The sequence below is a fragment of the Zosterops lateralis genome (genome assembly GCF_965231275.1).
Source record: "Zosterops lateralis genome assembly, chromosome: 6".
Lineage (NCBI taxonomy): Eukaryota > Metazoa > Chordata > Aves > Passeriformes > Zosteropidae > Zosterops > Zosterops lateralis.
The window spans coordinates 50,080,068-50,094,752 of NC_139761.1; the positions used below are offsets into that span (position 1 = coordinate 50,080,068).

At 38.3% G+C, this 14,685-nt stretch overlaps 1 protein-coding gene across 17 annotated transcripts in view; it reads left to right on the forward strand.

Moving 5' to 3' along the window:
• The window catches only part of SOX6 (SRY-box transcription factor 6), a 384,737-nt gene that overhangs the window by 291,996 nt on the left and 78,056 nt on the right, over positions 1–14,685 (forward strand). For all 17 annotated transcript variants that reach the window (XM_083863095.1, XM_083863092.1, XM_083863093.1 and 14 more), the window contains one exon: positions 4,720–4,799. In XM_083863095.1, coding sequence (XP_083719221.1) covers positions 4,720–4,799 — 80 coding nt within the window. The remainder of the gene's footprint in view (positions 1–4,719; positions 4,800–14,685) is intronic.

A 14,685-nucleotide genomic window follows, 5' to 3' on the forward strand; every position in this document is an offset into this window, starting at 1 on the left:
GTGTTTGTGGCTGAGAGGGAACAGGGAAGCAGGATGATGATGGAGTAAAGATATAAAGCAATGGTATGTATGTAGGAGCCAGACCCTAAGTTGAGCAGACCTCAAGCAGAACTATAGTTTGCTCTAAGCAGAAGAGTGGGAGGGCTGATGTCCATGCCTGTTGCATAATGGCAGTCCATGAGACTTCAAAATGTATGATCGTTTTTGCTTAAAAATGTCCTGCAAATATTTTGTATTGTACCATTTCTTTACCACATCTGGAAAATATTTCTGAAAGAGATTATTGAAAATGAAGACATTGAGTAGAGTAAAACTCAGTTTAGATAGGTTTGTTGAGTGATATGCTGCAGTGTATTTTCAAAAGTTTTTTTCATATTTCATACAAGAACAACATAAACCCATGGTTAGAGTGGCTAAGAAACAGCCCCTATCTACCTACCCAGGTCATTTAGCTTTATGCACAAAAATAATTTACGAGAGATTTTGCTACGCTGCAACAATGCAATGTGAAAATGGAAGCTGTTTTCCTAGGCTGGTGGCAGAAACAGAGCCAACATTTTGGCCTGATTTTATTTCTAGTTGCGCTGGGACAAATCAGAGAAAGTAATATTATTAGGGAAAGCATGACAAACAAAACTGTCAGGCTTATTGTCATCAGGCTGGATTTCAGAACATTCCAATACTGTGAAATATTTGTCATCAAACTAATTAAAGTCCTTGATTACTGTAGCTAATCCACATAACTCACATAATCTTAGATGAGCTGGATTTCTCTATATCCAACATTGCAATTTCCATTTGGAGCAATATTTCAGAAGTTTTTCCTAAAGCTCTAAGGTGGTTTAGATTTTCCATATCAAAATATTCTTTTTTTTTAGGTAAGTTAGTAGGCTCCTCTTCCTCCTGGCAGGTGAAAACAGGAAGCACACACCAAATCAACTGTGTACTGGATTGGTCATGTGTCTTTGTATGGCTTCATGAGTCCTTTTCTTAATGGAAATTCCCCAGGACTTAGTTAAAGGCTGTCATGCGTACCTTGCTGGGTTTTACTTGGTTGTAACAAGGACTTTGTAACCTCAGGATTTGTTGTAGCAATCATATGTGCTTCAGTCCTAAATATTGATGTAAAAGCTGGAAATGATGGCAGGCAGCTGGATATTGTCAGGTAGGACTTTGCACTGAAACGTGCGAATTTCATGATTTTGCAAACATTCCTTGCAGGCAGAAAATTGTGGGGGAAACTGGTTGAGAGATGAGATTGCCAATAAGGAAACCACTACACGAGGACAAAGGCATAATGTCTAACAAGGAATTGGTTTAAGAAAGACGCTGTGCCATCGGACAGGGGAGATGCCGCATGGTATTCCCTTAGCTTGTTATCTCTGTTAACATCTTCCTCAACCCTGGTGGCTCTGGACAAGCAAAATTCATGCCCTTTGTGGGAATACCATGAGAATGGCCATCTCTGTCCCTGCAGTAAACCCACAGCACCTGGGGTATGCCTTGCTCAGTGTGTTCATTATGTCTGAAAGGATAGAGCCCTGGAATTGCTGATCTCTTGCAGCTCTTCCAACTCCATTTCCTCTCATTCTGTGAGTGTGAAGAGACAGATTTCAAGTTACAATCCCAATATGGGGATCATCAAGCCAAAAGCTTTGTAGCTCAGATGAGGAGAGTCAGCTTGTGTCTTACAATTGTGTTTTAGGAAAGATGGGTAATAAAGCAACATGTTCCCCCTACACTGGGTCCCACAAAAGCCAGACATCCTTCTTTCCTCACAGCTCACAAAACCTTGATCTGGAAGGTAAGTCTATACATCCCATAAATAAAGTCTGCTAAGCTTCATCTCTTCATCCAAGACAAAAAGAAACATTTACATTATTTCTGTGTAGAATAACACAGCACAATTGCTCACTGCTTTTATTCATTTGGAAATGTTGCTCAACCTGACAAACGAAACAGAAGTCTGGCATAATTTTCTATGGCTTGTAAACACCAATTTATATATAAACAACAGCAGCCAAATGTAAATAGACAATCAGCACAGCAAGGAGATTGAAAAGATCAGTTTGCAAAACATGACAGATTTTCTTCTTCCAGAATTCTTCTCACTCCTGGTTATCAAAGGCCAGCACACACCAGTACCTAAGGCAGACCTGTTTGAACATGTTCTCCTGCCTTTTGTACAAATTTAAAAGAATGAATCCTCACGCAAGCATTCCAAATCGAGAAACAAATTTGAAGAAAATTGCTACAATACATTGACTGATTTCTCGCCAAGACAGCTATGGGGGAGCTTCTTGATCCATTCTTGCACTGAGAAAATGAGAGGGGGAAATACGTACTCCTGTAATTAAAGATTGAAACCAGAGCATTCCTTGCATGCTCAGTTTGCTCAAGGGAGAAATAAGTACCTTTGCTCTGCTTCTACTCCTCGGTGTCAACAAAGTACTCCAGAGCTGAAGGAGTATTAATTTTTCTTCTCAGCCCAAAGATACTGCTGACATACCAGGACTTAGCCATAATGTAACACATTAAAATGAGGGCAAAAAGGGACAGTATTGGGTTTTAATAACAGATAAATGGCATAACTCTATGATTATTTGCCTTCCTGCAACAAAAGACAGCACTGTAGCCAGCAGGTGAGCAAGAGAACACTACAGGGTGTGGTGAAGATACTATTAAATTAACTGTGAAGCCAAAAACTCTGTGTGTGTGCGCGTATGCGCATGTGGGTATAAAATATCTGGCTATTTCAAACCATAGGAGCATGACAGCTGTGAAAAAGGAGTGCCGCAGGGAATTCTTTTAGAGTTTGGTTTTTTTTAAAATATGTTTGACATGGAAAATGTTTTAGTACAAATAAAGCAACTGGTATTGAACTTAAAAAGTGTATGCGGAGGGGGAGGGAGAAAGGAGAGATTGCTGTGTGGAACAGGGATGAATAATTCATGATATTTAAAGAAAGAATGCCTCCAAAATGTTCTGCAAGGCAGTCCATGCTGATAAGTCGGATGGTTATTTTCCCCCCCATTTAAAGCATCATTAATTTAACATCTTTGTGATTTTTTTTAAAAAAAACTTTGTAAGATATTTCTGAAAGAAACGTTATTTAACTTAGATTAGGATCTTATTTATTCAGATAATTTCATATAAATATCAAAGAGATGAGTGGAATTATTTAACCATAAAGAGACAGCTTAAGTACTTTAAGAAAATAATCTAGAAGTCTTTTTTATTGGTTTTGTTTTTTAAAGAATAAAAAAAACCCCCAACATCGTTGCACAGTAAAATCAACCTCATGGAATGGGGAAAATAAGAAGAGATGTTTTGAGCATTACTCCATAGGACACCAGTACAATATAGTGTTAGTGAATGCATTGTAGCAGAGCTCCATATGCAATCAGAATCCAATTGTTACTGGACTGTGTACAAGCACATACTGTGCTCAATGGCCTGATGAGGTATTATGGATATGATGCAAAGAGACCTTGTGGATTAGACATGTACAATTTATTAAAAAAGTGAAACAACTGAGCATTTTAACTGAGCTAGATACAGTAGAACTTCATGTGGCAAAAGGAATGAGTTCTAAGGAATCTGGTGACTGCAAAGACTTATTTACTTGAGGGAGTTGACAAAAATATCTAGTTATTGGAATGTCCTGATTATATTATACTGGATTTCTGTATTTTCCCTTATTGCCACATTCAGTTTTCAGCATGAAAGAGTTTGTGTAAAATAGACTGATTATTGTAAAAATATCTAAAAAAACCACACAGCCTGTTAAAATGTAGCTTGCAGATAGTATATAACACTGATTTTAAATAAGTGTCTGGAGCCAAAGTGATATTCCATTAAATCACAATTTCTTATCCATCACTGTATTCATTTTGATATTACAGATTACACTGCTAAGCTATTTCAGCCTTCTTTCCGTCCTTACATTGACTAAGAGCCCAAATGGCACTGTGTGTTGCACATCTGTGGGAACACCTATAGATATAGTATAAGACATAACGTTGCAATACTTAATTTGGAAATTTTGATACCTGAATTTTCATGTAACTGAGCACCTGTCTAACCTATTGAATTCAGTAGTTTCCGAGATCCAAGAGAAAATTAAAATTATATTTCAAGCTATAATAAGAGGTGATTTAATTTTGTTTTTCTCTATGACTACCTTAAAGGAATTGTCCCAAGACAGAGAACCCCAAAACAAAACAAGAAATCTCAACTTGTGTTGAGTCAACTGGATACTGTCCCAGGAGCCACTTGACACTGAAAAGAAATTACCCTGCATTAAACAGGACTGATATTTCTTGGGGATATAACAGATTTATTTTTTTTTAAGAAACGTGTGGTGAAATCTATATTTTTCCTCTGAGACCCACTGGGGTTTCCTGAGGTGTCTTATCTGTGTGTCTGTGGTTGTAGGACCCATTTTGTGCCCAGGCTTCCACGCTGGATTTGAACATTAGCATTGGAAAACGAAAATCACGCATATCGTGTTTGCCAGTTTGCCTACCAGCTATCTGCTAACAAAAAAAGTTCCAAGGGAGCATGGCAAGTCCGTGCCCAGCGAAGCCTTTTGTTTTTGCAGATGTTTAGGCTTAGAGGAGTGCTGTGGAGCACAGGCAATCCTAGGGCCTTGTTTGCACTTGTCTGCTGCTATTCTCTGCTCATTGTCTGAACCTGCACGCATTGTTCTCCCGACAGGTGATAACTACCCTGTGCAGTTCATTCCATCAACAATGGCAGCTGCTGCTGCTTCTGGACTCAGCCCTTTACAGCTCCAGGTATGTGCCAGAACAAAAATATGTGGGATCGAAGCCAACATTTTAGGGGAAAACTGCTAACCAGCTGTATGCTAAATAATAGCCTGAATGTTAAATAATTTTTGAGCACAGCCCAGGAGGATTAACACCTTATGTACTTACAGTGCAGCAATGTGCAGCCAACCTTCATACTGTGAGTGGAAGACATTGTTCTGTGTGTTTTATATTGGCAGTTAATGGTATTTTTTTATTTATATGAACAGTTGATGGGAGATAAGTTCAAAGATCTTTTTGTACTTTATTTTCATGTGGTCACTCCTCTGTAGCTGCAATGCACTACCTATAATTGGACCAATCAGCGTATCCAAACAAAAGTGCATTATTGGGTTTTTCTTTTTTTCCTTTTTTTTTTTTTTTTTTTTTTTTAACTGTGTGGTGCTGACAATACAATAAATTGCAAACTCTTTTAGCTTGTATTTAGGTAATCTCAACCTTTCTGTGCATTAAGCTGGTCAGATGCCAAGCACGGTTAGGAGACTTAGTTTGGCCATTTATTTATTTTTTGGCACATATAGAATGAAATGTTGTGAAAGAAAGATTTATGTGCCATATTATTAGCTAGCTTCTTGTGGCAAGAAGTTTTTAATTTCAGAAGAAAAGACACAACAATGTCATAAATAATGAAGAAACAGTCAAAAGCTTTCAGAGTTAAAATGTGTGGAAAGAAAGTGACAGTGAACATGAGAGGAAAGGCCATTAAAGATGCATGTAACTATTTGCAAGTAAACCTTTGAAACCCCTATTTGAGTTAGGTTGGAGTCGGGTTCAGAAGCAAAGTAGGAATAAATTGTGCCTGGAGTAGCAAAGTAATGCCATGCTAATATCTAAATATCTACTTTGCTTACCTTTCTGTGATTATGTTATTTTCCAGAGGGACCAAAGCAAATTAAAAATCTTTTCCTCTTTACCCTATGAGGATATTCTTGCCAAATTAATTTAGGATGAGAGAAGATGGGACCAGAACTCGTTCATTGACCACTGTTCATTGGTGGTCCAGAGCTGACAAGAAGAAAAACTTGAGCTTAGGTCTGACCTAACCTAGAATCAACATTTGAAAAGAGAACACCCTGACTCTGCAGGCAAAGATCTCTGAAAAATAGTTCTGGATCATAATAGTATAATGTTAAGACTGTGCCTTGGACAGGATTGAAACCAAAGGGAAGTTTCTCAAAAGGAAAAATAACAGGTATCTTTTAAAAGTCAGTATTTGACTACTTATTGACGCAAAAGTCTCATTAACTTTAGTTGGGAAAATACTGCTGAAATCAGCTTTGTGACTAGAGAGACTATTTTTACTGCGTTTGAAATGCACTAAAACAAATAGTGAGCCTACACAAGACTGCAAGGCAGGAAAGGATGAAAACTGTTCAACTGTCAAAGAAACGGGATCTAAACCACAGACATTCCTACTTTTCTTTTACATGATCCATTTGTAGCTTGACCCACATATTTGCACATCAGACTTGATCTGAACCTACAGCAATAATGCATTTTCATTAATTTGCAGAAATGATAGACTGAGTTGTTAAACATGACGAGAACAATTAGGGAGAAAACAACCAGCAAAAATGTGTGCTAGTAAATTCAGAAACATTCAGGCTTGGGGGTCTGAATTTTCATTTAGATTTATTTGCTGTAAAAGACTTTTTTTGTTTGTTTGTTTCCCCCTCTTTCTATTTTGTTTGAATATCATCTCTATGGGAATTCAAAACCTTTAATGTTTCATGGTTATAAGAGCTTAAATAACAGAACACTTAACCTGCGGCTGATACCTGCTCATCAGATTGTTAAAGTGCCTGAACTAAATTTTATTTACTCCTACTATGAATTTTATCTGTGTGTCAATTCTCCATGTTCCCTAAATGAGCACTTATTTGGGTGTGTTTGTTGGAGAGAATTTGTTGTTATACCTGATGTGTCATGAAGCCTGTTAGGGGTGTAGCATTTCAGCTCATTTTTCCATCTTTGCTTCCCTTCCCCCTTCTTTCTCTGTTCTGCTTCCTTTCTTCCATGCACCACACCCACTTATTTATTTACATGAATGCTGTGACCATGGTATCTGAGTATTTCCCAAGTGCTTAAAAATACTGATCACAAAACTAATCTCTGTTCCTTTCAGCCAGTGGGAGAAATAGCTAATTTATTTGCAGGTTTGGTTTTGTTTCTACATGTGAGTGTGTGTAATATCCATGTTTGGAGAACCTGGGGAGGGAAAGCTAGGTCAAGTAAGAGTTTTGCAGTAGCTCTAACATTTCAACTTTACCAGGGCATTATTATTAATTGCAAAATTATTTTCTATAAACTGTATCCAGGTAAGGAAATTCTGCCAGCTTCAATCTTGTAATCTCCACCTTTTTTTTCTACTTATGTTTTCTTTTATTTGGATGATCATGCTCCAGGTAGGAGGTAGCAGCAAATTTGTGTTCTCATCTGCCTGTGTGTTAGGGCAACTTCTATTCAAGCTCTGAATCTAATAGCACAGAGAACCATTTTTTACCAGGTACATCATGTAACGATAGCAATTATTTCACAGAGGATGTTTCTCCGGTGAGCAATTGCTAATTAATGGTTTGCCTGTCTTATTCAAGCTATTAGCACATTGTTATCAAAATGTACTTTCTCTGAATTCTATATTTGTGTTCACCAGTGGATTATGTATCTCCATGGGTTCAAAAAACTTTGCTGAAATCATATACAGCATTTTTTCAAGTGAGAAATCACTAGTTTGACTTTCATGTCTTGTGCATTAAAAAAAAGAAAAAAAAATTTCTTCTTCAGCGACAGACCAGTTTGACCCATCTTCTCTTTAGAATTTTGATCACATTGATCAGCTCATGGTAAATATCATTAATATTCACTTGTAGCTTTCAATAACCTGAAGTGAAATAGTAACTACCACACTTTTATGCCAGTCCAGATTCCTGAATTGGTGGCTTGCTCTGCTTTGGATTGAACCAGAGAGTTTCTTTTGATCTGTATACTGATCTCATGAAGGTGTCATTGACAATGCTGTTGACGAAAAGACTTAAAACTCTGTGTTCCATACTGTCAATTGACATCTCAGCTCCATCTCACCAGTCTCCTCAACAAATCAGCCAAAAATTTAAATAATATGCATGATAGGACCAAGCCTTGTTAGGACTCTTGGCATAAGAGGGGATCTAGATGATGAGGAAACAGTTCTCTAGGTATAGTCAGAAAAAACAAGCTATTTCTGTTCACCCCTTCAGCCTCAAACAACTGTGAGTGAAGAGTTTGCAGATCTATTACCAAACACACCTATAGCATGGTGGTGTGTGAAACTGTTCTGATACCTGTGTGTAATGAAAGCTTCTTGCTTTAATTAATCAGGATAAGCTAAAACCTGTTGATAATTTTTCCTTTTGCTCCTCTTTACATACACCTTCTCTGGAGTTTCCTTCCTTTCCCATTCCCCCAAACTTTTCCTGAAGTTATTAAATGGTTGCACTGATATTAACTGATTCTAGAGATGTGTGGCCAGCAATATTGCTAAATCAGTGGACTTGATCACAAAATGTTTTTTTCCAACTCTCATGCTGCTGGTAGCAGTAACCTAGTGTCTGAGAAGTCATAGTGGTGGCAGAGGTGGCACCTGTATGTCCTTACTTTCAAATAAGGAGTGTTACTATATGCCCTTTAGTATTTAAAAAAACCCTCTGCCTTCATTCTTACATATTTCTACAAAGTTGTCTCAGAGATAAATAAGGAAGTGTCGTAACTCTCTCAACCACGACTGATAAACTGTTGATAGAAATGGAAGCATTACAATGATGCTAGCTGGAGTTATTCCTAAACAAAGTGAGCTCTAAGAAAAAAAAGCAAACCAAAAAAGCTCTCGTTCATAACTCTTTCCCCAAACTATTTGTGTAATTTGTCCTTCAGAATTTATAGCTTATAACACTAATGAACCTTGGCGAATCTTAACTATAGCTGCAGCTGTGTTCTTGAAACCTGAAGTTTTTATAATATAGTTTTTAAAAAAATAGTAAATTTTAAGTAAACACATATTTGTCTATTTCTTTTCTGGCTCCCCCATCTTATCCCATTCCTCCATACTCACTTCTAGTTGCAGACAAAGTAAATGACCTTTTTTTTATACTGCTGGGTGCAGATCCAGTGTACTGCTGAAGCATTGCATAGGCTGCCTCAGGGGCACAATATTAGTAGAGGGAAGGCCAAAGAATGCTATTTTTAGTTGAACAGTTCAGCAGATGGAGGCATGAATACTCATATATCTGAAGGTTGAGGGGTTTGAACCATTAATTTTGATAATGTATTTAACCCTGGGAACAATCAGAAACTGTAACTCCAAGGTTACAATGCTTTTGACCTTTAGAGAACAGAGGGCACTTGGTACAGTAAACAATATATTACATTTCTACTTATTCCAATTCTCTCACACGTATAAATTTCAGGGCATAGTTGACATTTGCTTTCCTCAGCTATTTTAGTGCTGGTCCTCAAAGTAAGTCAAGAAGAATGCGCAGGAAAGAGGCCAATGTAATGCGACAGTCATGTAAATATGGCCTTTAAATAGCTAAGTTGTTAAACGTGGCTCTTTATGAAGAAATATTATTCTCAGGATCCAGAATCTGGGTGACTTATTATTTCAATGAAGGAGTTGTTTTAGTGGACGGCTGCTCTTATGGCATCTCCTCTGTATTTTGTAACCTTAACACGATTTTTCAGCGGGGCTAATGTGATCTGATAGTGAGAGCTCACACTGGAGGTGATTTGGTCCCACTCTGGTACCACATCATGCAAAGTGATATACCTGCCTTATGTCTTACTAAATGATGCATGCTCCTCCTCAACAAATATAGCAGTTAAATATCACGCAGCTTAAGTATTTCTAATTAAAATATCTCCATGTGTCAGCATATTGGTAATGTATTATTTTAATCCATTTATTTTGTTTATGAAACAGTGACATATGTTTAGATTGTGAAATATATGAGCCTTAAAAATCACTTTATTGAAGAAAATTAATTTCTACAATGCTGTCTCAGTAATGTGTTCACTCACCCAGTCAGTTACTGGCAGGGCTGCCAGTCTTAATGTTGGTTAGACACAGTTTAACAGTTTTATCTGACATAACACTCTCGGATGTAGGCAATAATTTTTTCAAATGCAAAAAAACATGGGTTTTTTCCATTTTCTTTCTTTCTTCCTTCCTTTTTGGTTTTTTTTTCCCTTCCGTTTTTTTAACACAGCGAAGAATGGGGATTGGGTAAATATGAGAGATATTTGGTGAGACCAATAAAAATTAAAAGCAGCTAGTTACCTTTTCAAAGTTAGACACTGTAATTTGTTTGTCAGCGGGTAGATGTTTGGGTCAGCACTGTGAGTGAGTGACTGTCAGCGGGAATTCCTACAAGACAAGTAATTTCCCTCAATGTATTACTGACAGATTGCTCACTTCTTCGAATCACTAGAGAAAACAAACTTAATATTGTTACAGGCAGAGTTTCTGTCTTCATTAGCCTTATAGAATGATTTTATCTAGCATTCAAAGACTACTGAGCTCTAGGTGGACATATTTTAACAGAATGTTCCTTATTATGATACAGTGAATAGTGGTCTAAATTAAGGGGATGGTGTGTGCAAATTTCAGCATATGGAAGTAGTAAATTACATATTTTGGTCCTTTTCTTATGTAGAAATTTAGGTTGTAGCAGAGAAAGGAGAGAGGTCAAAAGAAGGTTTTATTAAGGCTCTGAGAGACCAAGCACGCCCTTTAATGGAGATAAAATTAAAAATATGCCAACCTTGCAATACTCAGGAAAATTTAATTAAAATCAATGAAATAGTTATACTTGTGCCTTTCCCTATTTGAATGTTTATGTCTCTGTATGTAATATCTGTGTTATCAAGTTGAATTATATCAGCGGCAGTATCAATGAAAATGATGTCATGGAGTCAATATTTTACCATATGACCTCCTTTCTTTGCAGAATTTCTTAGTACTCCATCTTCTCCTACTCCTTCTCATCTTCAGCCCTGAATTATCTGGCAAAGTGATTTTCATCAGGAAAGGACAGCCCATCAAAATCGAGACTTTTTGCAGTAAAATATCACTTATGATGAATATTTTTCCCCAGGAGGATTTTCCTAGGTCCTCTAGTAATATCACAGGGAAGAGGAGTCTCCCTCTTCTCCTCTTGTTGGCAAAAATGGACAGACAAATAACAGGACCATTAGCTAGACTAATCACCCTGGTACAGCTGCAAGAGCCTTTTCTCACCCCGCACCTCCAATAGCTGCTTTAAACAGCACGTCTTTGTTACAAGCCTTCTTGCTTACTGGAATGGTGTCCTGTTTAATAAAAAAAATATAGGAATGTTTAAGAAAGAGACTGTTCCTATAGTCTGTAGCAGTTCTATGCAAACCCAGGTCCATTTCTGGGCTGCAGGAAGGAAAGTGGCCACCAGAGTGTCAACCAGCCTGGCACAGCTCTCCTTCTGTTCCCTTCAGATGCCCGACCCCTCCTCCACCTTGGGAAGGGCTCCTGTCCTGCTCCTGTTCTCCTCTCCCAAAAGGAAAGGCGCTTCAATCTGGCAGCTAGGGATCAGGCTCCTGGCAGGATTCCCACCTTTTGCACCCTTAGATCTCACCAAGCAGGACAGCTGCCTTCCGGGCCCATATGCTGTTCCAGGGAGAATTTACCATTGAGATCCTAAGTGGCACAGACATCAAGTCACTTATCAGGAAACTTGTGTGTTTAAAAGGATATCATGCTTATAGCCTGGATGGCAGGAGGTTTCCTGCATCTCTTCAGTCTATATCAAGGCAGAAGCTGGAGCCCAAGTGACTGGGAGAGGCTGAGCCCCCAGCGTCAACAAGATGTTCTTGCTGCCTTAACCACTGGCTGCCCCTCGCTGAAAGCCCAGGCTCTATTTTAAAATCATTGTGCTTTGCAAAGCTGCCTCCCTGGGGTATGTATTCACTCAGAAGCCAGTAAGAAGCAAATAAGTTACTGCTGCATTTACTGACAGAGCACCAGAGGCACCAGTACTACAGAGTGCCATCAGGGGATGAGCACGTTTTTTAAAGCTCTTTTAAAACTGTGGCATCCCTTTGGGGAATAGGCTGACTGTGAGGCATACTCTGAGCTGGCAGTTGGATTCCTTCAAGCTTTCTAGAAATGTATATGGTGTGTGCCTTACAGGAATTAGCTGCAAGTGAATATGTTTCTGGAATTTTATTATACTTCTGATAACCATAGAGCAAGCTGCTTAATTTGGCTACAAATTATAAACGTGAAGGATTTTTTCCTGTGATGGTGTTAACATGTTTGCTTGTTTAGGAACTATGCAGGAACCGGATTAAAGACAAAAATATCTTTTAAATTAGGTCTATGCACAAAGGAAAATAATACATGCCAGTATTATCATTCCATCCTGACTAATTGCTAGAGAAAAAGAAAACTTAATAAGTCATCTTTCATCTGAACTGAAAGTTCTAAGAACAAGGGTGGTTTAGATTAGAGCTTCTAGGTGTAAATCACACATGTGTGTGCTCAAAGAAAGCAGAAAAATTCTCCTAAAGATGCCTGGACTGGAAATATATCATCACCTGCTTCGTTTCTGAGGGTCTTTGATTAGAAGAGCATATGCCCTCCCACTGACCCAGTTCAAAAAAAGAGGGAAATTCATAGCAGATGAGATAAAACTCCTCAAACCAGTGTGTAGATAATGCTATCACCTAGTTGAAGAGGCTTTACGGATGGTGAAATAGGAATGGTGTGGCCTTCAGTTCACTGCTTGTTTAAGATATGTTTGGTCTGTGATGTTTTTAGAATCCATATGACTGAGGAACTAGAAAAGTGTCCTGACTAGAAAGTATTGGATTCATCTGTCTATTCCTAAGACTCAGCATGCAGGCTGCATATGGCTGGAGGCACACCAGAAGGTTTGCATGTCAGTCCTGAAAAAGAGACAGGAGGGAGGAGCGTCTTCAGGCGTACAAGAAGAATGCACATCATGCTTAAATTTCAGTATTAAGAAATTGTTTGAGACTTAGAAGAATCTTTCACAAAATCTGGTGAAGTAGACATAATAGGGCATGCATTTTGGTGTTGGGCATGAATTATAGTAAAGCATGAAAACAAATGGAAAAGTATTTCAGGTGTAGGAATAGTGAGAGTGTGCTGTCAGGTTCACTGGCATTTTTGGAAGTGAAGTGAGAAATCAAAGAGGCAAAGTCCTTTCAATGCAGTTGAACCATTTGTGCTATGCTCTAGACACAGACCAAGTCACCAGATTTAACCAGTTTGCAGTGTTATTTAATAACACTTCTGTGAACTATCCAGGGTGATTCATCCAGTCCAGGCCCATTTTCTGTTGCTGTCTTCAACACCTGGGGGAGGGTTGTTCAGGCCTCACAACCTATTTAATCCAGCACTGCTGCTGAAGTATCCTCACACCCACTGCAGTTCAGAAAGCAAAGCAATCTTATGCTGAATTCACATTTACTGGTATAAAATACATCATCTTCCAATGAATTTATAATAGTAAGTTCCCAGTTACCTGGTTTTGAGGTGCAAATGTGATTTTTTTTCTTAGATGTAATTTTTATAAGCCCATTTGAATATGTTTTGCATAATTTTGTGTGTACTTCCTGTAAGGAAATTATTTAATTTTCCTTGAAGGTGCATGAAAGTTCAAAATATACGGTAAAAGATCAGTGTGAGTGATCTGCTAAGCAACCTGTAAAGCACAATTATTTCTAATGCTTTAAAATACCGGTAAGCGGGGCTTGTTTTCTGCCTCACAAAGAAAACATTTCACTGTTTTCTGCATTTAAATATACATTTTAACTATGTTGACTTATCAGGTAACGCAGCAGGCTGAACAGGGACAAACCATTTTTAATGGTATGTTAATTGAATGGGATGCTAGAGATGCACCTGAGTGAGTTTTTTTCCCAGATGTGCCCCAGCTGACTGATAAAGCTTCTCCTGATCAGTAGAGCCGGTATATATTTATTATATCCTCATCTTCTGTCCATTTTTGCTAGTGAAAATTGCAGAATGGCTGCGAGCTACCACATGAACTGTCTCTCTTACAAAAGTAAGAAAACATTGCAGTTTCAAATCCCAAGCAACACTTTCAAATATTCAGCTCTTAAACGTAGAGTTGCCTCGGCATCTTCTCACAAGATGGGGATTCAGATGTGGGAATTGAGAGAGGCAGTTTAAATGGGATTCTCTTCCTTTTTCCTGACTTGCACCCGTTTATTGCGGCGATGGTGTCTCGTTATTCTGTCATGGGAGCACATAGGAATTTAATTGTAGAGATTCTGCCTCTCAGTGTGCTTAGCAGTGATGAGTGTTCAGTTTCCTTGTTCTGTGTCTGCACAGTTCTGCGAAGGAAATACTGCAGTTGTCATGTTGGACAATTTCTCTATCTGGATGGTGAGAGAGTGAATGAACCCACCAATTTATTCCAGATTTTATGAGATATATCCAGAGAGAGTTTATTGCCCCTTTTTTTTTTTTTTTTTTTTTCCCCATGTCCTGATTTCCCTTTTTCTTTCTTATGCCTCAGTGTGTGTGTGTGCCACCAGGGTGACAGACCTAGGATGTGTACACTAGATTGCATACACATCTCCTATAGGATTAGGAAAATAATTATGTTTTTAGACCCCTTCAGCTAACATTGCCTGCATTACTGGCAGTCGTACCAGTGACGTGGACATGTGCTCACTAGGAAACTCATTCACCAACTCATTTCACACAGCTCAACAAGCAGTTACTCATAATTGCTTGTAATCCTGCTGACATGAGACTGAATGAAACTCCTGACTTTTCTCACAAAGCCCATCT